Raw genomic sequence first — 23,555 nt, 5'->3', positions numbered from 1 at the left:
CTGTGGCGAGGGCAGCGCAGCCGGGCACCCTGGCCAACAGCAGCAGCGCCTGCTCGCCCGGGGCAGCTCCACCTCCCTGCTCCGTGTAACCAACAGTGCAAGCAACCCACATCGTAGTTTCACGTTTTCAATACAAACGACCAAAAACTAAGTGCTAACAAATGTCCTTTCTCAGAAAGAACTTAGAAAATGGTGTTATTCTCAAAAAATACTACCTCAGTTGTGTTCTACCTCAAACATCATATTTTCATACAGTCATGCAATGACTTCTAAGAGGGAGGCATCCAACTCAAGCCCACCACTGATGCAGTCATTTAAAAACATTATGAAATTCTTCATAGAGAATACATTGCTACACAATCATTTAAAAAACATTTCAATTGTATGCTTGGAATTGCTTGACTTGGCCTTTTTGGATATGGACTGTGAAGTTGCAAGTCGGGACCTAAAAGGAAAAAAAGAAAAAGAAAGAGGAAAAAATATATAGCACACTTCACACACTGAATACCTTGATAGCTTTATTATTTTAAAATAAGAATTGTAATCAGTTTCCAGAAAACCCTTACCTTTTTGTTCCTTGTGATGGATTTGTACACGGTTGTCCTCTACTTAAACTTCCTGAAGAAAAATTGTGAACAAAATGAATTACTTTCATATTCATATTGCAAGTCTTAATTGCATTCTACTATTTTTATCAAATTAGCATTTTAGTTTTATCTCATTAAGCTCTCAAGATAGGTGAGAAAAAGCATTTTATGCTGCTACAGAAATACCTGTGCATGGCCTCTAATCTCACTGAAGATTCTTAATCGTCACATCATCATAACCCCCATATTAACTCTTCATCAAAAAAAGAAGCTGTTCGAATAAACAAGCCAGTGGTTTGGCACATCACAAGTGCAGCTACTTGATTATGACACCTTTTTGGTGAAGGAGGGTTTAAAAGTTGCTTTAGTTTTACAGCCTTTTTGGTTTTGCCAACACAACACTTACTGGACTTTTTCTGTCAACTGCATGAAACAATCCAGGATAAAAATATTTTCACTGATAGAAATTTCAGAGTGACCTTACAAACACCTTTCTGAGTATGGTTTGGGGAGGGCAGCAACCATGGGATTAGACAGAAATCATCAGTAATTCCTGCATCACCTTCACCACCTCACTGAGAAATCTCATTTATCATTGAAAAGAATTTGATATTTTAAAAGGTTTATTCTTACACAGAGCTTACTCCAATTAGGTTGTGGTAACAGTACTTAAACCCTATAGAGTTCAAAGCATACTATAACGAAGTTATTTTTTATTACACAGATGAGTAATTTGAACAATCAAATAAATCTTAATCTGCATACTCACCAACTCTGTTTGAATTTTCTGTATCGTAAGTCTTAGTACGGCAATCTTTTTTTTCTGTCAGCTCCTGGATGATGCCTTTATTTAAGCAGATATCCACATGCCTATTAAAGGACATAAGACTAGTGGTTTTCTGTTCTAAATTACAAACTGGACAAACAAGAACATTGTCGTCTTTGGCTTCAAAGAAACAGGATGAGCTAGCTTCTTCTGTATTCTCAGTCTTTTCAAGATGGTCTGTATTGCCTAGAGGAGTTCTTTTGGGAATAAGACACTCTTCTATACACACGTTTCTAGCCATATCACTGAGTTGTTGAGGCTGTCTTTCTTCATGAGGTTTATCAACTACTATCCGAGTGAATTTTTCTGTGCTATTGCTGGAAGAGTTGTCAGATGTACTTGCTGACTGGCAAGTACCTGCTAACTGACAAGTTTTACTTTTTTGATATTCCTCAACATTTTCATTTTTACAGGATGAAAAGAAGCTAAATGTATTTTCTCCTGAATTCACATTATTTGATATACCTATGTTATTATTAACAAGACCCCCAGCAAGGCATTCATCAATATGTCTGTTAAGCTCTTTCAAATCACTACTTCTTTGCTCCTCAAAGCAAATGGGGCAGGTGAACACTTTACACACAGTACAATTCTGTATGGCTGGGACTTTGTTTGTTTCTTCCACAAAACTTGCTGACAATTTCCCACCATGAAGGAGCTGCTTATCTACTGCCCCATTTAGAAAAAGATCCTCGCTGTTTTGCTGCCTTGCAGCTCGCTTTTTATCAAAAAAACTCCCTTGGGAAGTTGCTTCTGACTTTTTTGTGCAGTATTCTTGGTTGGATTTCCCCGGTTCAGGCCTAAGAAAATTAATTTCTTTTCCCGATTTTAGAAAACTTGTAATGCTTTTCTGTTGGTATTTCTTCTCTTCTTCACTTAGAAATCCTGAAACTCGTACACCTAATGAGGAAAAATGAGAGTTATATTTTATAATACCAATTTTATGATATTTTGATGCTAGTACTTAATGAACACCTTTCCTAGGTATACAACCATGCAATTGTCAAGAGAAACTACACTATCTGCAAATGCTAGCAGTGGAACACAAGATCCACTTCAAATCCAATCTTGAAATTAGAAGTATTTTAATTTAAGATTTTTGTTAATAAAAGAGGTTAGATAAAAGCTTGTTGTTACTGTGGTACAAAGCAGATTTAAGGTAACAGAATTAAAGACTGCTGTGCACAAAGTTTCTGCTCTCATGTCAATGCGTTCATTGTTCTAACAGGTTGTAGGAAAGATACAACCTCGGCCAATAAAAGAATACTGAATCACTATTTACCCCTCTACTACTCCTCCACTTCGTAAAAACTGCCAGTGTAATGGAAACTGGATAAATCCTTTTAGATCACTTCAGAGGACAGTCTGCTATTTTGGTATACAATAGTTCCAACTCTAGAGAGTAAGAAGGCTGAAGTAGCATACCCATAAGCCTTATCCGTAATGGATGAGGAGAAACGGTATCAATTTCTGTTCCTAACAAGTCTTTAGCAACAGCAAATATTTCCTCCTCAGTACAAACGGAAGATGGCACAGTTGAAGCTCTTGTTTTTACTTCAAAGTTCACATTCTTCAGCTTCAGGGTAACAGTTTTACCCTACAAAAGAAAGTTCAACATATATAACATCACACTGAAGCAATTCTTATATAGCTCCTATATAAAGGCTCTAAAGCCACAGTCAAAACTGTACACACATTTGGGTACAGCGGGAAGCATTGCCAAGAACTTGCCGATAAGATCCTGCACACTTCCTCTTAAGTTGTTGCCAAACCGAATTCTCTAACTGCTTCATTTGGCTAGAGGTCCCCAGCAGACCACCTGGCCAAGAGCAGACAGTCAACACATTTCGTACTCTGGCTGCAGCCAGAATCTCTGCCTCTTCCTATCACAGATGTATTTCCTCACCCAGAAATTTTCAGCACCAGTTATCTCAACCTCACTGGGAAACTGCGTAAGGATCTTTAGGTGACATCCAATGAAAGATCTGGTGAAAACTTCCTCCTGCATGGTGCTATCGTTAACAATATACAACACCTATGTATGCAAACATACATGCAATTCAGTACCTGCACAATGAATTCTCAGAATTAGTATTCTGCTAATCTAAAAGTAGTTGCCATCTTTTTCTTCAAATATGAACCCGCTGGCAACACTTTCAAGACTTTTCCCACTTAGCAGGTCCATCCAAATGCAAATAAATGGTTTGTTCTACCGCTTTTGAAAGTTTACACTTTGTGCCTCACAGCCAACGACTTCCCTTTCTACATGTTATCTTTTGAGCCTTTTATGGCTGAAGAGGGCTAATCAATTCTTTTAGTTTTGAACTGTTATTCCGCGCTTTACCATAAAGACCTTTACCATAAATATACGAGCTGTTCTTTCCGAAGAACAAGCAGAAACTGGGGGAAAAGAAATAGAGAGGCTGTTCATACCATTTATGTGATTAAATGGTTTGAATATCTTTTTACCAGATACAGGACACACCAACTTTTAATAACTACACCATGGGCTATCAACCACATCTGCTTTGAATACAAGACAACACAGTCTTTTCCCGCAGCTCTATTTTTATTAACATTAACTTTTAACATAAAATGTCTTATATACCAAATAAGTTGGTGAATTAGTTTATTTTTCCAGAGACATTATTAAAAAGCCATCTGAGCAAAATCAATTTTCTGCCTAAATCATGTACCAATTAAGGAATGGAATATTTTGAAGACAGAATGCATGGCAGGATATTGCTGAAAGCATTCACACTTCATTTTATAAACTTCATAATGGTGTCTAGCTGCGAGTAACTAGAGAATAATAAATACCTTAAGTCCTTCTTTCTGTAACTCTTGAGCCAGGTCTCTGCAAAGTTCTCGACACAAGCTGTACTGCTCTTCTGTTGTGTTAATTTCACTGAATGTTCTAAGATAAAGATAAGATTTTTTTCAGTATGAATCCCCGCATTTGTTCAGTGACTATTATCCAAAAAAAAAAAATCTAAAAAATATTTTTAATGCTCTAAGGTTGCATGGGTTTAAATGTTGACTTCAAAGGGAGAACAAATGTTAATGTAAAATATTCCAAAAAGATTGCAAATCCCTTCAAATAATTTGGCATTTCAACTTTCCATGCAGTATTTGAAAACATATCAGATTCAAGCTCATTAATGCTTAAATATTTACACAAGAGAATACTAACACCAACTGAATTCATGTAGTCAGCCAAGACATTTGTATGTGATCTCCTCTGTACAGTACATGTAACGTCAGAAAAATGAAAGGATTAGAAAGTCAATCTCTGAGCCAAGTAACAAAAACAAATAATGCAGATGCTAAGAAAAAAAGGTTGCCAACTTAGATGATTTTGGCTAGTCTCAGAGGAGGAAAAACTAGCTTTCCGCCAAAAATATTGCTAACTGCCTTCCTGAGAGCCCCTTAGCAGAAGAAATGCAATTTTTAATTAATTTTGTAACAGTAATTTTAATAACTGGAGAGGAAAGGTGACCTTTAGCTAGTAGTGGTTTTAAGGGAAGCAGGTAGCAAAACTTATGGCTGCCACATGCTTTGGGAAGGTCTCACAGATCCAGTGTTTCATGCAAGCCTTTGTATTTACAAACGTGAGGTCGCTAAATCTGTGGATTTCACATCTCTAAATAACATGCAGGTGTATCTGATTGTATTGAAAAGTCATCCTTTATTGTGATTCACATGCCTCCAGGAAGGGTTATAGGTTGTCAAAATAACTAAGGACAGACAATGATCCTGTAATATTAGCCAAACACTACTAATTATCCATCTAGTGCTCTATTGACAATGCTGCAGCCCACTGGCAGCACAGCCATGCCACAGGAAAAGTGGGAAGCTGCAAAAACATTAGCTTTGGAAGGTGCAGGTTGGAGAGTGCCATTGCAGATTCATCTCTTTGCTCCATACAACTAATCACATAACCAGACTAGGTCATCTCCCTCCATCTCTCTCAGGAAGAAGAAAAACAGAAGAGCACAAGATCATCCCCAAATTACCCATCTGTCTCCAAACCAGCACAACATTAGAGCTCTGTATTTCTTGGCTCTGGTTGTAGCAAACTCTCTGGGACTTACAATTGTACTAGGACTATGCAAACTAGGAAAATATAGGCTGGGGAATGAAAGGGAAGAAATAAAAGGGAAAAACATAAGAAAGTGATTGGTAATTCAGAAAAATATCTTGGCAGAACTTCATCACAGGAAGTCACATATAATGTGCTTACCCTGGCATAAAATCAAAACATGCCGAAAGCTACATACACTTCTGGTTTTCTGATATTTTATAAAGCCTTTTGTGAGCCAATGCAATATAACTGTGAACTGCATCCTGAAAAGTGTATGTCATCCATAGAAACTAACACACCATTTTGTATTGATGGCAATGATTCACTAATCAGGTGGTAAAATGGAAAAGATTGGAGCAAGGAGCACATAAGAGTCTTCAAGTACCCAAAAAGGTTTTGCCAAAAGGAAGGAAATAAATGGTTCCTCAAATCAACTAGTGATTAACTTAATGGCCTTAACTTGCAACAAGGGTGCTCCAAGTCAGGTACTAGGTAAGCATATTTATCCTAATGGCAAAGGCACCAAAGCACTAGAATAGCTTATCTGTAGGAGTTTCCAGGTTTCTCTAAAAATATTTTCTATGATCTTAAGACTGCAAACATTATTTTGCAATATAATCAGAAGAACAATAGTTAAAAACTGGAATATACGAAGACATTAAACTTTCAAATTAAATACTCAAATCTTTATATTCACACTGTATATTATGACTTAAAGTCCATTTTGATGCATTAAGGGCATTAAAAGAAGCAGATAATGATAAAACAGAATAGATAAATAGATAGAAGTAACTCCATGCCATTCTGGAGGAGAAAAATGTCCGAACTAAATTTGAGCTCACTGTACATGCCTTTAGCCTTTATGCATAGGCATAAACATGGTGACATTATTTAACTAAAAACCTTTACAGGAGTTGGTATTTAGCAAGTCTAGCAACTAACATAATCTTTTAATTAAAAAGGTTTACCTTTCAGTGCTCATACTTTTTCTTTCTCCATCCCTTTAAAGAGAAAAAAAAAAACATTTTATAAACTCACTTTACATAGAATTATTGGCTTTTAGTAAACTCCAAGACAACCAACAGTGTCTAAAGGTAACAGCAACCTTTCCCAAATTTGGGACGTTAAGCTTTTTCCACAAATCTTGTATATCAAGTTTAAGAGAATGCAAGAAGGGAACCATATGTCTTCAGGAACCATATGTCTTCATGAACCTTTACATACTAGAGATGAAGCAGAATCATAATTACATACGACACAAAAAAGTTTATAAAATTAGTCGGCCTTCTCTATTATTAGGAATCTGCTGAGTTAAAAACAAAACCTAATTTCTATAGAGCTTTTGCAGTTTACAGTTTACCTTCATAAAAGCCCTATTCATACTATGAATCTTTTGGATTCTCTTCTGGGGAATTAGTTGGCTTTCTTTCTTAGATTACTACCCTTTTAAAATCTTTTTAAAGAGGATAATTATTCTTTCTCTCCTTTTTTTGTTTTTCCTCATTCTTTTGACTGAGCATTCTTTGGACTTGAGTAAAAAGTACTTGCAGATAATCCTCTGGGGAACTCTCTATAAAAGGAGTTTCTAAAAACTTTTTAAATACTCCTTTATAAAAGGATTTTCCTAGAGGATTTTCTTTTAAAGTCATTTTTGTGTGTATAAGCACGAGAAATAACAAATTTATGAGGCTCACATTTTCCTAAAAGAAGCTGGTCAAAGACAATGACCATAAGCTGAAACATTTACTGATCACTCACGTTACAGGCTTACTTTCTCCACCTTAAAAATCATTGAAATCAAGTAGGTGCAAATAAAATTTTTTTTTAGTCAACAATTAAAAACATTTTTTCCTTCATCCTTTGAAAAGCTCCTATTATTTTTTTAAACATGCTATGAGAGTTCCCAGTATGTGAGGGATATAAAAGTATTCAGTTCTAAATAAAAAAAGTTATTTTTGTTATTTTATATGTACATAAACATGAAGGGAAACCGAGAACTGAAGTCACATATTTGACTTATATCCAACGGAAGCATAACATAGAAGCATGAAGAAGATCAGATACCAATGTGAATTTTACAATCATGTAATATTAAAGAGCAACAAAGATTGTTCTTCGGATTTCTGCGTAGGGTAAATAACATTTCTCAATAGTTACTTTAGGAATTATGAGGTTATCCTAATTTCTTGATATACACTCAGGCACAATTCTCCAACAGACTTTTTTGCATTTCCTATATTAGATACGGCTGCTGCACATAGCAGAGTAACTTTTTGTCATGTCTGTAAGTGTACTAACAACACAGGCATAGTCACAAAACTCTTAAAAAATACTGAGCCAAATTTGCTGGATGAGTATAAAATGCATTTTAAAATGTATAGTATGCAACACACAAGAAAGTATTTAGCATACTGTGAATGCCTTAAAAGCAAATCAAAAACCTACTTTTCCAAATGCGTTGAGCCCAAACCAAGCGAGATACCCAAGAAATTATGCCAAGATGCTTCTGAAAAGAGAAGAGAAAGCAGCGCCCTCTGCTGGTAAAGCTCTGAGCAAGTCTCAATTCCAAGGGCTTTTAGCATCTTCTCTGTTACTCTTCCTATACCCGGCACCTGAAAAAGAGCAACCACCATTTGGCTGGCAATTTCCCATTTATAGATTCAGTATCTATGCGACTGACATCAATCACTACCAGGCAGATTACTTAAAAAAAAAAAAAAAAAAAAAAAAAAAAACTTCTGAACTTCTGTAAAAGATCTTACTTTTAGAGCATTAAAAAAAAAACAAACAAACACCAACCACAATTGCGTAATAATAAATACCATGGTATCTCTTACCTTCCGAATGGGTAAATCTTTCACAAAGTCTAATACAACTTGTCTCTCAGGTATAATCCTGTATTGTCCATTAGGTTTATTATAATCACTGCACATTTTTGCTAGCATTGTATTTGGAGCTATTCCTTAAAAACAAACAAATAATAAACATTATAATAAGCATAATAACATAATAAGCATTTGGCAAAGACTAAACACAAGGAGAAAGGAGATAACAAATCTAGCTATTATCAATTATAATTCTGCAGAAATGTTTGTAATAGACATGTAAGTATATGTATATGGCAGCTTAGGCACAATCCACATACCAGGTGAACTCCACCAACTATTTTGAGACACTCAGGGTAGCACAACACTAATCACTCATTGGAGATTAATATTTTGTGTTTAAAAATAAAATCCATTATAATACTGAACAAATTTATGATGGCAATAATTATAGTATAAGAAAAGGGAATGTTTACAATACTTATAAATGCTAATCTAACAAAAATATTTCCTAATCACAGTTCACGAAAATAACTAAATTAATTTTGATAAATTGTACCAAACCAAATTCTTCTGTGGACTACCACTATTATGCAGTTATTTAGTACTTAAAAAAAAAGATATTTATCCCTCATGCTGTTTGATGGAGAAGGGACTTTCCTTTTTTCCATCAAGAGAAGTTCTTATTGGTGAACTCTGAAAATGGTTAGTAACAGACAAATAGAATTATTCTGCTCTACAAAGTGATCTACTCTTGGATGTGCTTAATAATTTATTGCTGTAATGTATTAGCCAAGATGGTAGAAATAATTCTATTTGTTATTGCTTAGCAGTACTTTTCAGCCTTCTGTTTTCGTTCTTGACATAAAATCTGACGCACTTATGAGGGCTAGATCTGTTTTCGAAACGATAACTCATCTTTAGGAAGACAAAACTTCTCTAGAATATTTTTTTTTATTTTGCTGTCATCCATGGTATATCTGGGGTCTTATCTTGCCTCCTTTTATTAGCTGTTTTCTTTATCTCTGCTTATACTTGACCTCCTGATAACTACGTGGCTGCCCATTTGCTCACCCCTGCTTCATGAAGCTCAGTACTCCTCGCTGACTCACTGACCTCCATCAGAGTCACGAGGACAGTATCCAAACTCAGTGGCTAGGGACTTATTGTTTTCTAAGGACCTAATACAGATATCATCATAATAATAAGCTGCACAAAGTTCAAAGATTTAAGGCTTGAAAGATAAAGGTGTCCTTGCTTGAGCAGGGGGGTTGGACTAGATCATCTCTAGAGGTCCCTTGCAGCCTCAAGCATTCTGTGATTCTATGAAAAATATTAAAAAGCTGGTAAGCAGTTTAATTTAAACACTTTTTCCTTGGATAATTATCATTTTAATGGAATTTAATATCACTCTAAGCAAGAAACAGTGTGGAGAAGCATTAGAATATTTAACTGTATAGACCTGCAATTCAAACCAACAGCAGACAGCAAGAGATTTTTCTATGACGATAAGCTGACAAAACTAATCTATATGAGGCACTAAAACACATATTATCAGTGTTAAAATTAGCACATGAGCATCTTGGTCATTCTTCCATGCTACTTCTATTTCAAAAATAAATAAATAAAAGCAGTTAAATCATTCTTTTTGCTCATACAATAAGTTATTGCAAAAATGAAGATAAATATATACACACATATATACTTATGCAAAAACTGATTCCTGCAAGTCAGTCCTTACAGACACACAGCCAGAGCATACTCTGCAGCACAAGAACATTGTGGCCATGCTGCTTTCTTGTGCTTGTAACACATACTGACATTTCTGTGTGGAAGACATATGGAACCATAAAGCATCATAATTCACGTCTGAGTACCTGCACTAGCAGTCAGTCTAGTTTTCTGTTCAATCCTAAAGCGCATTTCCTTCACCACTTCCTCTGCAGAAGTTCCAAAGACAACTGAATTCCCTGCTGATGGGCTTCTTTGTTCACAGTGGTCACCTGCCAGAGAAGTGGCGTCTTCAAAGAGTAGCGGTGAAGAGGAGAACACGTCTTCCTTTGAATTGAATTTGGCAGGCACACCTATATTCAGTTTATCTATATTTTAAAGGAATTCACAATTAATCCATCCATATACAGTGCATAATTTACTGACTGCTTTCTGCAGCAACTGAAAGACTTTTTCAATTGGAATTAAAAAGTATGCAATTATTTACCTAAAAAAATTGCATTGCTCTTGTTTTAAGAAAAGAGAGCCATAACAGTTTTGTTCTTACTGTAATCTGAGTTTGAATTTAGATTAGAAGACTTGGTTAAGAGAAAACATGAAGGTTTAAACCCTGTTGCTGTAACAGGAAAAGAATGTCAAGGTTTTGGCATTATTTTTGTTTCATATTAGAGTGAAGGACAGATGCTCCCTTTTTTGTGCAAACAGAAATCCTTTGTGGAAGGCTTTTTTTCCATGTTCCCCAAGCAAATTCAGGTTCTAGAATAACTGATTCTAGAAGCTTCCCAACTTGGACAGCTTATTTGTGCCTGCAGTCATGGCAGAATCTGTAAAACCAGCAACATCCTATCTAACTGTACAAACACTTTGCTATTGCAGGTTCCCATTCTGACTGTTCACTTGTTCCAAGAGAATACAGACTTGAAAAAGACATCAGGAATAAAGAGGCATGCAACTACACATCAGTGACACTTAGTTTGTAAAGACAACAATGTCAGTTTCTTTTGTTCTACTAAGTCTTTTCAGTACAGTGTACTGTTCATTATCTTCTTGGCTATTTCAAAGGCTATTTTTGAATACAAGCATTTTTGAATACTTAGAATATAAATGTTTTGGTTTGTGCACCAAACATTAGCATGATTCCTCCTTTTTTTATTATTCCCAACTGTGCATACAGCTGTGGGTGTGGTTCCAACTACATCTTCTGGAGCCAAACGAAATGCTGTCATATTTTAACCACTACTGCTTAAAATTCTTGAAAAGCTCACTTTCCTCATGCATTTTTGCTCTTGTAAAACAGTCATATCAAGGGACCTTATATGCATGCTGTTTGCAGGATAATTTCTCATGTTTCTGCTATACAGGACTTCCTGTACTACTAAGGAAACACTCTTTAAAATATTAATAACCTTTAGAACAAAACGTTTATTTACTCTACACCTTTTCAAGTCACTGGTTTATTACTGCCTACTTGCACAACTAACACTTTGACTTGCAAAGGCAAAAGGCATATCTTAAAAAAAAACCTTTTGTTTGGGATTAACAAACGTAGCACCATTTATCTCAATCTAAGACTACTCCCCCAACTCTGATTCATCAGCAGGACCACTTTTATGCATGGATGAGTAATAGCAAAAGTTAATATATAACCTATACAAAACAAAGGTAGAGAACATAGGGTAGTACAATTTATGCAAAGACTTATATTTAAGTTCTTGTACTTTTAAATTGGCACAGTTTATTTGATGTGCACATTATGTACATGAGAACAGAATCTTTAGCTTACCATTTTCTGTAGCGCTTTCTGTGTTCAAGTACCACCTTCTCTTATCTTCAGGCCAGTTCAATCTTTCTTCCAAGTACTCTGTTATATTCAGATAGGCTTCATCTAGACCCATAGGCATGAAGTTGGGATCATATTCAGCCAGTATTTCTCTAACCTTGATAAACATATAGTGCATGTTTAAAGCCATTTTGCTGTTACAACAGATCTTAACACACAGCTTTCAGGCGAACAAATGTGCTGTCATGTCTCAAGATGACTAGGGAATTTGTAGAATAAGTAATTTATTGTCAATGAAAATGCATAGCATTGATTCTTACAAGTAGCAAGACATCAGTAATAAGTTAGAGTTAAAGAGGGGTTTTGAGCAACAACTTTTACTTGTAGAGGTCTTCAAGATCAGTATATAAAGACCCCGCAGACACCCAGTTCAGAGACCTGCAGTAACCTCATGAACAAAACACTGGGGATCGGGGAGCTCGTCACAACTCTGGAATGAGCACATGATCTAATGAAGCTTTTTATCTTGCACTGTGCATGAAAACAAAAATAGGTTTTTAGTTCCATTGAAACTAAAGTAATAACCAACAGTTGGGGACAGTTAACAGCAATGCCTGGGACCACAGACAAAGCTTATCAGAAATTCTTTAATGACAGCTGCATCCTCCCAAAAGAAAATATCTTAAAACAACTGGCCACGTTCAGTCACATGTACTCCATCTTTCTGAAACTGATTAAAGATGGGATTCACAACACAACTTGCAATGACAACATTAAACATGTTGAAATACTTTCAATGCAAATCCCAAGAGAAAAGTATAAATATAAAACCAATCTGGACCTTTAACAGTTTTCTTATCCTCCTCATATCATGTAATCTGAGATCCCTAACAGGTTCAAAACCACTCTGAAGCACTTCTATATATTTACTTAAAATAGAAGTAAGATTGAACTTGGTTTAATTAGAAGCAAAATCAGCCATATTCAACCAAAAACTACGAATGAGCTTATTTTTATCTTTGTGTCTGAAGTTCAGATGTTAAGAAATTTTGGCATAATTTTACTAGTCATGCATGAGTTTGATGTAAGATAAGCAAAACATACAGTCTTTATAAATGTGTGTGTGTGTGTGTGTGTGTGTGTGTGTGTATGTATGTACACGCACACGCATGTATTTTAAGCATTTGTTCTGGTGCTAAGTAAAATCCCTTCTTCCCTTGAAGCAAGGTGTAATTTCTTTCTTCCCTTCATTTTGAGCTCATGAATGCATCTTGCTTTTCTTTCCAGTAATTAACACTAAAAAGAATTATTATGTTTTGTATGAAATAATTATCTCCAAGTTTTGAATGTAGTTACAGCTTCCTAATAGTCAGATCATGCTCCATGGTTTTGAAGAGAATTATAATAGGGATCAATTAGTATTAATAGTTCATTATATAGTTTCGAAAACCTCTTATCAGCATCACTACTGGCTTCATGAAAATTGCAGTATGGATGAGTGTAATGCTTTTTCACCTCCTTGCCAAAAAACACAATGTTCTATTTAAATGATATTCAAAGCCACATCACTGAAGACTTTAACACTTAAAATACCACTTCTAATGTTATTCATAAAAAAAAAAGACATTCATAAAGTCTACAACAAAGTCTATAGACTATTGGTTAGAGAGTATTTCTTTCAGACTTACCTCTTTACTCACTTTGCCATATTTTTCAAAGTTTAATGGCACTATAGTTAGATGAGGGCATAGCTTCTTAGCAATAAACCCAGGCATGGCTGCACGCACACCAAATCTCCTAGCATGGTAATTTGAGGTGGACTTAGGAGAGAAGAAATAGGCTTAGTCTTTAACAATCAACTTAAAATCACAAAGCTCCAGACAGAGGGGATTCATGAAGCTGATATGCACGTTAACTCCTGCATATTAACTGATGAAGCTAATACGTAAGTTCAGCATCCCCCTTTCCAGCCTGTCTAAACTTTTAAACTTTTATCACCATGTTTCACTGCAAACTATACAAACCTAGACAGTCCAAGAATAGATGTTTCCCCCCTTACTCTCGATAAAAATTCATAACAATATCACAATGTTATGTTATTTTACATTTTATTACTCTTCAGATCCATGTAATCCATTTCTGTACTAGCTTAACACTTGGTCTTACCAACATACTCATTGATCCCACTGCTATAGGTTTCTCCTTCAGCTCTGGATTGTCTCGCATTTCTACAGCTGCATAGAAGGCATCCATGTCAATGTGTACAATCGTACAGCTGAGGTTACGGTTCTGCTCCAGCTCCGTCACAAGCTTGTCCACCTGAACAGTGTATACAACCAATAACTAAAAACCTACTAAACTAGCAGAACTGCATTGGATAGTCCTAAAAACTCCAAAGCGTCTGATACTTATAAAAAAAAAAATTCTGATGCAACTCAATTATGAATGAGGTATGAACTAGGAGTTTCATTAGGAAGCATGACAGTGTTAATTAACAGGCAATTTTCAAGTTTTTTTCATTTACTGATTTAAGACAAGTATGTGGTCTTGCTAAGTCCTATTTATACAGCAAAAGGCTAGTGCTGTTGAGAAAAAAATATATATATATGCATATATACGTATACATATATATATAGGTGAGCTTCAGGCATCACGAAGTTCAGGAAATACAAGTAATAAAGTGGAAGATTCCTTTTGCTTGCAAGTACAAGGACACACACACACACGACCTCAAAGTAACTGTGCAGAAGCATCTCTGGCTTGATTGCACTGGGTCCTGAAAAGAAAAATTATCCATGCAATTGTACAGTTACTGCTACTCTTTGAGATGAAGTGAACAACAAAAAAAAAGGTGTCCATGAGTGTTGCACCTGAGAAATGATATCTTAACTTTTTTTCCTGTTTTGCTCCAAGTTCTTTCAAGGATTGAAGACTAAATGGGCCCTCAAATTAGCCTATTTCATAAAGTAGAACAAAGTAGTTCCCTGAGGTTACTGAGCAGGACAAAATGGTTTGGACAAATTTAGGGTACGAGGGGAAAGTACTGAGACAAGTCACTAAAACCAAAGAAATAGTGGAGGATTTACATGATTCAATATACAGGAAAAAAAAAAGGGGCAGATTGTTACATTTAAATCCTTTTGGACTAAGTTTGTTTTATTACAATATTAATGCAGTAAAGGTTAACCCTAGAGAGTAATCTGGCGTTGTTTCTTATCCCATGATGTAAAAATGTGCTCGTTTAAATCTTCATTTGCATTTTTTTAATCCATTAGGGAAATGGCAGCTTAAAAAGATTTATAAGCACCTTCTAATAGTCAGTATTGACAAAACCCAGTGGAAAGCATCCTTCTGCAAAGTGGGCTTTTTAAGAAAAATGGTAAAAATATTACCATGTATTTTAGGTATCATAAAACACCAAAGAAACGTTGGCATATACACACTTCAGAAAGAGAGCATTACGTTGCAGATTCTGTTTTATGTTATTGTTTCCAACATGCAACCAGAATGTTGTCTAGTAGTGGCATGAAGTTTTTGGTTGGTTGTATTTATATTACAGCACTTGCATTAACTGCCAATTTAAGCAGCAATATCTCTGCCTCTAACCCTTACAAACAAGGAGGACGTGATCTGAAGATAAGAACTTGAAGTGTTATTGGAAGTAGACGTATATACACCTTTTTACTTCCAGAATATCTCTCACTTACAAACTTGGAAAAGAACAAATTCTCTAACGGTACATGAGAAGGTAGCACCAAAAGAAGAAGAGTTAAATAATTTAATAGGAAAAATAAGGAAGGTAAGATCACAAATAGCTGAACCTGTAGGAAACCTACATAAAATGATTAAATATAAAATCACATAGTTAAAGGACAAACGAGATTTCCAATATTAAGGGAGGAGATAATTGCCTGGGGAACAGCATCCAAAGAGCAAGCAACAAGAAGATGTTTGGAGATGTTCAAGGTCCTAGATGGCAAGAGAGAAAGACCAGCTGGGCCAGGAGATGGGAGACTGAAATGAAGTCCCCTGGGGGTAAAGACAAGGGCCCAAGAATAAGGACTGCTTTGGAAAGATTGATAGGAACCTGGGCATGCATGACAAAGAGCAAAAGATTTAGAATACAGTAGACTGAAAGGAAGGAGGAGAAGGAGAAAAGGGATCAGAATTTGGGATGAAGATACAAGGGCAGCATAAAAATCACGGATCAGAGCACACTTGCCTACAAGCAGTGGAAGCAAGTGCAAGATTTCCAAATATTTTATAGCTTACTTGCCATCAGAGATCTGAAATCTGAACCAGCAAAAACTGATGCTCAACCCCCTCTAATGATTCTTCTCACGCAGAATAGCAGCTGATGGAGCAACTACTACATTTCACTGGAATTAAAGGAGACTGCTACTTGAGCAAGTGGCAAGATTTCCAACTAAAGCTTTAGATGTAGGTTTTAGCAGGGCTAAGAACTTCATATTAAAAAAAAAAAAAATTACCAAAAAAAGGTAACTAGTGTTGCAAGATAAAAGAATCAAGCTGAGTAGAACACAGCACTTAGGCTATCTAAGCAATTCAAATTTGTTGGCTATGACATATGTACATGCTTAAACTACACAATCATACACCGATTTTTATAGAAGCCATTTCATCTATTTTATATGGACTATGTTTTCGGTAAAGACAGAGCACTGTAGTGAAGAAGGGTGAAAATGGAAGTATGGATTTCATGGTTAAATGATGCTGCCTCAGAAAAGTTAAAAAAAAATAAAATCTGTAAATCAGTGTCAAATTGGGGCCTAGAAAACTTTGAGATTATTGTGTAGCTTCAAAAAGTTTGTTATATATAAAAGTTTGTCATGATTCAACTGTTTGTGTTTATCATAAACATGAATCAGGAAGTCTGCTTGTCTTTTTTTTTTTGGACACTGATTTACAGAGTTGATTTGCAGATTTGTAATATGTAAATAAAAATTGTACACTGAAACTCAGGAGCTGTAAGCCTCACAGCAGTAGCCAAAATTAACGGGCAAATGTTATCTTTACTTGCCTCAGCTCCTCATCTGTAAAACAAAGGTATCACTTCACTTTGTTTTACTGCAAGAAGCTTTTAAAGAATTGACACTACATGGTGTATAACAGAGTAAAGACTGTGAGGAAGTCAGTAATTTTGCACTCAAAACTGGGTTAGACTAGTGCATAAGAAGCAAGGCTTGGGGCCACCCATTGAACAATGAGGACAAGAGTAAATATTGAATAACTATTCACTTAGTGAGCACTATACACTGAACGAAGCAGGAATACTGTTCGGGAAAAAAAAAATGCATGCAGCCATGTAATTAAAGCCTGCATCAAAGCACAAACAACAAATGAAACAAATTAGGCCTGTACAAGCAGCTTGAACTCTGCTGTGCTTAAGAACGTTCAGTACAGAACCTTAGCACAGGAGTTCTCTTTTAACAAGCTTTGATACCCAGTACTATTTACAATGCTATTATCTATCATCTGAAGAGAAGTAGACTCTTCATCATTTAGCTCAGAATAATTTTATTTTTTATGACTGCTTGCCCTGATGATTTTTTCATTAATTATCATGAATAAGGAATAAATCACCTGCAGAAGAATTGACAACTCTGACCCCCTCCCATCCCTTCGTGGGCCATTTAATAAAAATATGAATATATTAAGTACATAGCAGTAAATGACAGTTTGCCATGATACCTATTAAGAAAGCACTTAATAAAAATTTTCATAAACCACAGTAACATTTAAATCGTTCAAGCTAAAAAAAAAAATTCTTTTTTTTTGGCATACAGAAGCATTTCAGATGCATTTTAAAATGTAGTTTTCTCCTAGCAAGCTTATAAAAAACTTAAATCACCAAAACATTGTACACACTTTTACTTGCATGACAAACAACAGAAAGTCAGTTAGCTTTGTACTCAGCACCAGAACTTAACATAGAACAAAAACATTTATTATTCTCCATTTATTCGTAAAACTCTTTAAAATATTGGTACCTGCAGCTGTGCTTTCAACAGCTGTTGGCTTGTAATTTTCTCTTTCAGCCTCATCATCTTTTCAATTCGTTGGTTAACTTGCTTATCTTTTTTCAGTTCATTTTCATAAAATCTAGAACCCTGCAAAAAAATGCAAAAACACTAAGGTTTTCATTTGTTTGCCATTTCCAACAAACAACGAAATAGTAAATTACTTTTATGCTTTAAATTACACATCTTAATATGAATATTAAAAAATATTTAGAATGATCTGATTTAACCATTAAAGACAGGCAACCTAAAACGGTTACCTATAATGGTAAGTTTTATACAAATCCAAAATATTAGAAAATCTGAAACAAAAGAGACCAACGATGCTTTTTATATGGCTTCCCAAATGACACAAATTTCGCCACATTTCCATATAGTTGAACCTATATGGAAAGTCTCAGGTCTCAGGTCCACTTAGAGTGCTGAATACTTTACAAATCACTTAATCTTGAAGGATATTGCAGAAATAGAAGTTCCCTAAGGAAGAGCCCTAAGGAAGCTAAAGCCTTTTACCTCAGCACAGTGCAATGTTACATACTACTGCCTCGGAAACAAAGAGAGCACTTAAAGACCTACTCGATTCACTTCTATCAACCCAATGGATAATCTCCCTGAGGGAGCCCAACCTGCACTCCCACTTCTTCCTCACACACATTGATTTCTACTGAGGAGCAGTTGCTCTCCTTTTACACCGGTGAAAGAGAAAATTAGGGGAAGTGAAGAAGCTTTAGATACTGTTTAACAGATTAAAAAAAGTAAACAAACCAACCTTGGTAGCCTCCATGATGATTTTATTGATTTTCTCTTTATCCAAACCTTGCATTCCAGCTTTGTTATCATTGAGGCCCATTCTAAGTAGAACTCCATCATTACAACAGTTGCTATTCTCTTTTTCAATGTCCTCCATATTACTTCTTGAAAACAAGAACTTGTCCAAAGACTTAGTACCTGCAAAAAGGGCTTAAGTCATATATTTTTTTCCCAAGTTTCAGATGAACAATATAGAAACAACTTGTGGAATTCATCTGATGTTTAAACAACATGCAATCTGATATTAAAACATATATATATCACATACAATATACATACACATATTACAACCATGAATATTTGCACTCTATAAGTGTTTGGAGACAGTAAGATCTTGTGTTTTTAGGAAATGAAACCTTCTTTTGTAAAAACTCCCTTACAGACCTAACTGGGCACTACCAGCTTCAGGTAAAAACCAAGAACTTGAAATACGTGAAATTCATATCTATATAGTAGCCTATTAGAAGAAACACGACTGCTTCATAAAGTAACACCATTCACTAGACTACTACCTTAAAAGGGGGGGGGGGGGCTTCAAATTGCAGCTGACCATTGTTCATGTAGTCATTACTCCTGCTTGACACAAGCAGCACAATCTTTCCCTGTCATTTCTAGCTCAAATTAAAGACTTCTTTTGAATAATAAACCAGTTTTTTAGAAAGAGATATTTTCAATAAGAAGTTTGGTATAAAATTTTAACTGAAAATTAAACTCAAACATTTTTCTCCACACCTGTGTATATCTATGGCACCCACCTACTAGAACCTACCATGATTTTACCATTTAAAGAGTACCGTAAATAATTTCTTAAATATGCAGGTACTTCTAATATGCAAACTTTTAACCTTTTCCTTGCTCTCTGTGAAAGTATATAGTCAAACTCTTCCATAGTCTCCCTAGGTAAACAGTTTAGCTATTTTATATATATAATTACATATGTATATAAAGTCCTCTGTAGCATCACCTTGTGATCTTATTTTTGCTGGGTTAGTACACAAGCAGGGTCCACGTGTGACACTGGCATACTTAACATGTATTTAGAGCTTAAAAAAAAAGCCCACAGAGGGCAGCTCTTCCCACTCGAGCTGCTGACTCAAACACCTTCAGCTCTACTCTCGGGCAGGAAGCACATTTATTCCTCAACTTCCCCTCTGAGCTGCTCCTTATGACAGGAGCCCTTCCTGTTAGGGCCACACCCTCTCAAGCACATACAGCGGCAGGGCTAAATTCAACCACAAAGGACATGAACCTGAAGAGAATCTTTGAATTTATCTGGAAAGATATTTAAAATTCTGCTTTTTCAGTACAAGAGTAAAGTGGTACTCATTATGAACCAAGCTGAAGAATATAATTGAGTGTTTGTGCACTTGGACTTGAATTTTTACAGTTAAAAAACAACACAGGTGACTTTTTATTTTTTTTTTTTTAAACTGACAGTAGCAATGTCACTTTTCGGAAGATATTCTGGCACATATTAGCCAATTTAGCCAGTTGAAGTCACCTATTAAAGTCAGTCATGCTTAAAAAAAAAAAAAGTTTGGACAAAAATATTCCAATTTCAATCATATTCCATTACTTGTGATTATCACTTACAATGTATTGAGAAGATGCTGAGCTATGCAAAACTATGTTTACATTTCAAGAAACAGAAGTTATCTGGAGATGTAGAGACCAGAATCTCCTCTTGTCCTTCTGTAATACTTCAGCTTCATAGCTGTGTGCACCTATCAAGTAAAGCACTATGATGGCAAACATTTTCTTAAGTTTTGCACCTACAGTAGGATAATTTGTTACAGTTAACACACATTTTTACCAAAATGAAGCTGCTAGAATTCAAACAAAGGAAAAAGCCCTGCATTCCACACATCAGTTCCACATTTCATCAAGAGCAGATAAACCCCTCCCACATCAATTAGCGATTACATTGTTACCAGGAATTTCTGGTAAGTAATAATTCCCAATAAGCAGTTTCCTCGAGGTAAATGCCCTCAGATCCTCCACTATTCTCCTTAATTCTTTTACCATTCATTCCCACTAAGGAGCTGGCATGAAGACAAGCTTTTTGTTTTCAGTTACCATTCTAGTCTCTGCAGCATTTTTTTTTGTGCTGCTCCATATTCCAGCAAAGGTAACTTCATCCCTAGGATATACAGATCTTCCCCTTCCTCATTCAGACCACTCTTAAGGCAGTTTCGGGTTTTGGGTTGGTTTTTTTTTTTTTTTTTTGATTTCTTCTTGCAGGGACTTCAAACATTAGTTCATATTGGTCAAAAAACTTATCTATCATAGTGTTACATATCATGCGTAACACCATGTGTATCATAGTGTTACATAACATGTGAGAAAAAATGTCCACAATAATATCAGTGCTGAAAAAAAAAAGTTTATAAAATGTCACATGAATGTTGGTCTCCTAATGTGTATTATCTTTTCAGCTTCTTGTACAAAACCAGAATGTATTGTCACTGCTGAATAATAAAGTGTATAAATACTAATTAATAGCTTAACTGGAACTGAGAAGAAATCATTTACTTGGGGGCGTGTTGTTAGCGCTACACCAAAGACCAAAGGTGTACATAAAAGAAAAAAAAAAGTAACAATAACTTTTAATTACTTAAGGAAAAAAAAAAGTGAAGATACCCTACTTTTTAGAATAGCAAGTCTGACAAAAAAAAAAGTATATTAAAATGAAGCAGAAAAGCTACAGTAAGGCAACAGGTATGTCACTGTCAGATAAAACCCTGGATCACTTGCCTTTAATAAAAGAAAAATAGAAATATCTAAGGAAATGCAGGCAAAACAATTTGAAACACCCTGCAAAATATGAATATCAGTGTAAAAACTAGCAAGAGGGAGTATTAATGATTTCAATGCAAAGCTAACAGGGAAAACATTTAGCTTGCGGCAACATGATCATGCTTAAGTTTTGCCTAAAACAACTTGAAAAAGGAGGTAAAGCTTTATAATGAGATGAAACACTAACTTGGAACAGTCTAGGCAAAGCATGACATATTTTTGGCATACTGTCACCTCAAGACTCTGCTGCAAGACTGAGCTGTTTCCTCTAATTCAGGACATGTTAAATCTCTCAGCGCCACACCGAGTAAGTAGGGTGTGAAATTGGGGAGCCTGCGAAGGCAGTCTGCAAATAAACCCAATGCTAATATTCCCTTGATTTGGAGATGGGAGAAGGTAGAAGGAGAATCACCTGTAAATGAAGGAGGTAACTTAAAAATTTCTACTGAAAAGACTTCTAAAGGTAAAAAGGAAGAGTAAGTGGCAATTAATGGAGAAAAAAAATGGAGAGGAATGACAGGATGGCAGTACTGTAGAGGAAGTGTTGTTACTAACCTTCAATCTATAGAGGTAGGAGACCCCCCAAAAGCCCCAGTCACACTTCTCTAGGAGCAACCACAGAAACGGAACCGAATTAATCATGGTTATATACTATGTGAAAGTGTCCGAGACACTTTAGCAGTGACTCAGTGGAAAAGTCACAAGACTGAAAAAAAGAAGGAATTCAAGAGACATGATTTATTTTCAAAAGCCTGACCTTTATTCAAAAATCAACATCTTTTTTGATGGTTGACTCAACTAGCCTGAAAGAAAATGCTTTTATTTGAGACTGTGTCACTCCTCCACCCTAACTTCATTAAAAAAATGTAGCAATTCGAGCAGCAGAAACTATGTTGTGTAAAAACTTAAATGCCTTCATCCTATTATATAAAAATACTAATACATGAGAAAGAAAAAGGCCAAAATTATTTCTAAGAACATTCAGTTTGTTGAACAATGTTATCAACAAAGTAATAACACTTTAGAAGTCTTTAACAGTTTGCCTTTTATTAACAGTTGCTAAAGAAACATCCTCTATGTCACTAGTACGGAAAAATCCTTGAAGAGAATTTACTTGGAAGAGAATTCCCCCAAATGACGATTTGATGCATATAAATTGTGTACCAGTCCTCATAAAGGAAAACAAATTCTGTCATTTTTGCCATCAGATGCTTATGGCAGTAAAAGAAATACTGTGAGATGCGAAGAAGTTACTAAGATATACCACTTCTGACCTCCCCTTCTTAAAGGCAGAAGGTAAGAATCAGGCAGCTTATTATAGACAGGTAAGGAACCATCATTTACATCTAGACTGCCCAAAGCGAGTCTTTACAATGTGTAAAACAAAATAAATGAACAAACAAAAGCCTTGATATTGGAAAAAGCAACAAAATTATTTCAAGCATCCTTTCTATATGCTTTTAAAATTATTTTTAGGAGGCTACAGAAAGGATCACAATTAAATGGTTTCTTCAATTTCTGTAAAACTTATAAAAGCCATTTATATCATTTAATCAAACTTCGGTACTTTATTTTATTACAATATGAATCTGAAAAAAAAAATCCTATTTTCTCCAGAATAATATCTATTTTGTGCATTCTTTTATCTTAGCTCTTCCAGGAGATTTATTTTAATAAAAAAAGCAAAATTGCAAGAGCTACCTCACATGCAAATGTTGAAAAGAGGTGAAGGGATTACTTCAGAAATCTGATCACCAGGTAAGTCATAGCAGAAAAAGAATGTTACAATTAATTTCTGTGACAAGGCCACAGCGTTAGTAAGTGTTGAATAAATGAGCTGAAAACACAACAGACAGGTTAACTTCAAAACTTCATCCAGTTTTGACCAGTACTTACTTACTTCACCAAGTTTTGATTAAGGAATCACTTCTCGAGATTCTGGCTAAAATTTGGCTTAGTGTAGTGCACATCACTGTTATGTCGGCCTCTGAAGTTAGTACTAGACTAAAAGCACCAATGAGAAGAAAAAAAAAAAAAAAAGACTACAAAATTTTCTGTGCAATGAAATTAAAGTT

The 23,555-nt window shown here is 35.4% G+C and overlaps 1 protein-coding gene across 1 annotated transcript; it reads right to left on the bottom strand.

Annotated features, from left to right (window-relative positions):
• Window positions 1–231: 231 nt before the first annotated feature.
• POLK (DNA polymerase kappa) lies at window positions 232–18,819 on the bottom strand. Its single transcript, XM_010214389.2, has 14 exons — window positions 18,644–18,819; window positions 17,845–17,964; window positions 14,000–14,152; window positions 13,522–13,653; window positions 11,837–11,990; window positions 10,200–10,421; window positions 8,335–8,459; window positions 7,943–8,109; window positions 6,466–6,498; window positions 4,234–4,330; window positions 2,839–3,010; window positions 1,357–2,313; window positions 567–618; window positions 232–445 (listed from the first exon to the last, which is right to left on the bottom strand). The coding sequence occupies exons 1-14, from the start codon at window positions 18,779–18,781 to the stop codon at window positions 361–363; spliced, it is 2,607 nt and encodes an 868-aa protein (XP_010212691.2). The 5' UTR covers window positions 18,782–18,819; the 3' UTR covers window positions 232–360.
• Window positions 18,820–23,555: the final 4,736 nt, after the last annotated feature.

The sequence above is a fragment of the Tinamus guttatus genome, unplaced genomic scaffold, assembly GCF_059628265.1.
Source record: "Tinamus guttatus ecotype Peru unplaced genomic scaffold, ASM5962826v1 Tinamus_guttatus_pri_ptg000637l, whole genome shotgun sequence".
NCBI lineage: Eukaryota > Metazoa > Chordata > Aves > Tinamiformes > Tinamidae > Tinamus > Tinamus guttatus.
The sequence above is the reverse complement of the archived record's forward strand: the minus strand, read 5'-3'. Positions and strand labels throughout refer to the sequence as shown.

Bases quoted from the DNA above. Each gene is read 5' to 3' on its own strand.
- POLK (XM_010214389.2), bottom strand. From the start codon at position 18,781: ATGGAGGACATTGAAAAAGAGAATAGCAACTGTTGTAATGATGGAGTT. The intron at 17,965-18,643 runs GTTGGTTTGTTT...ATTTTTTTGCAG, and splicing joins TCATCATGGAGGCTACCAAG to GGTTCTAGATTTTATGAAAA. The intron at 11,991-13,521 runs GTAAGTCTGAAA...ATGTTTATCAAG, and splicing joins ATGGCAAAGTGAGTAAAGAG to GTTAGAGAAATACTGGCTGA.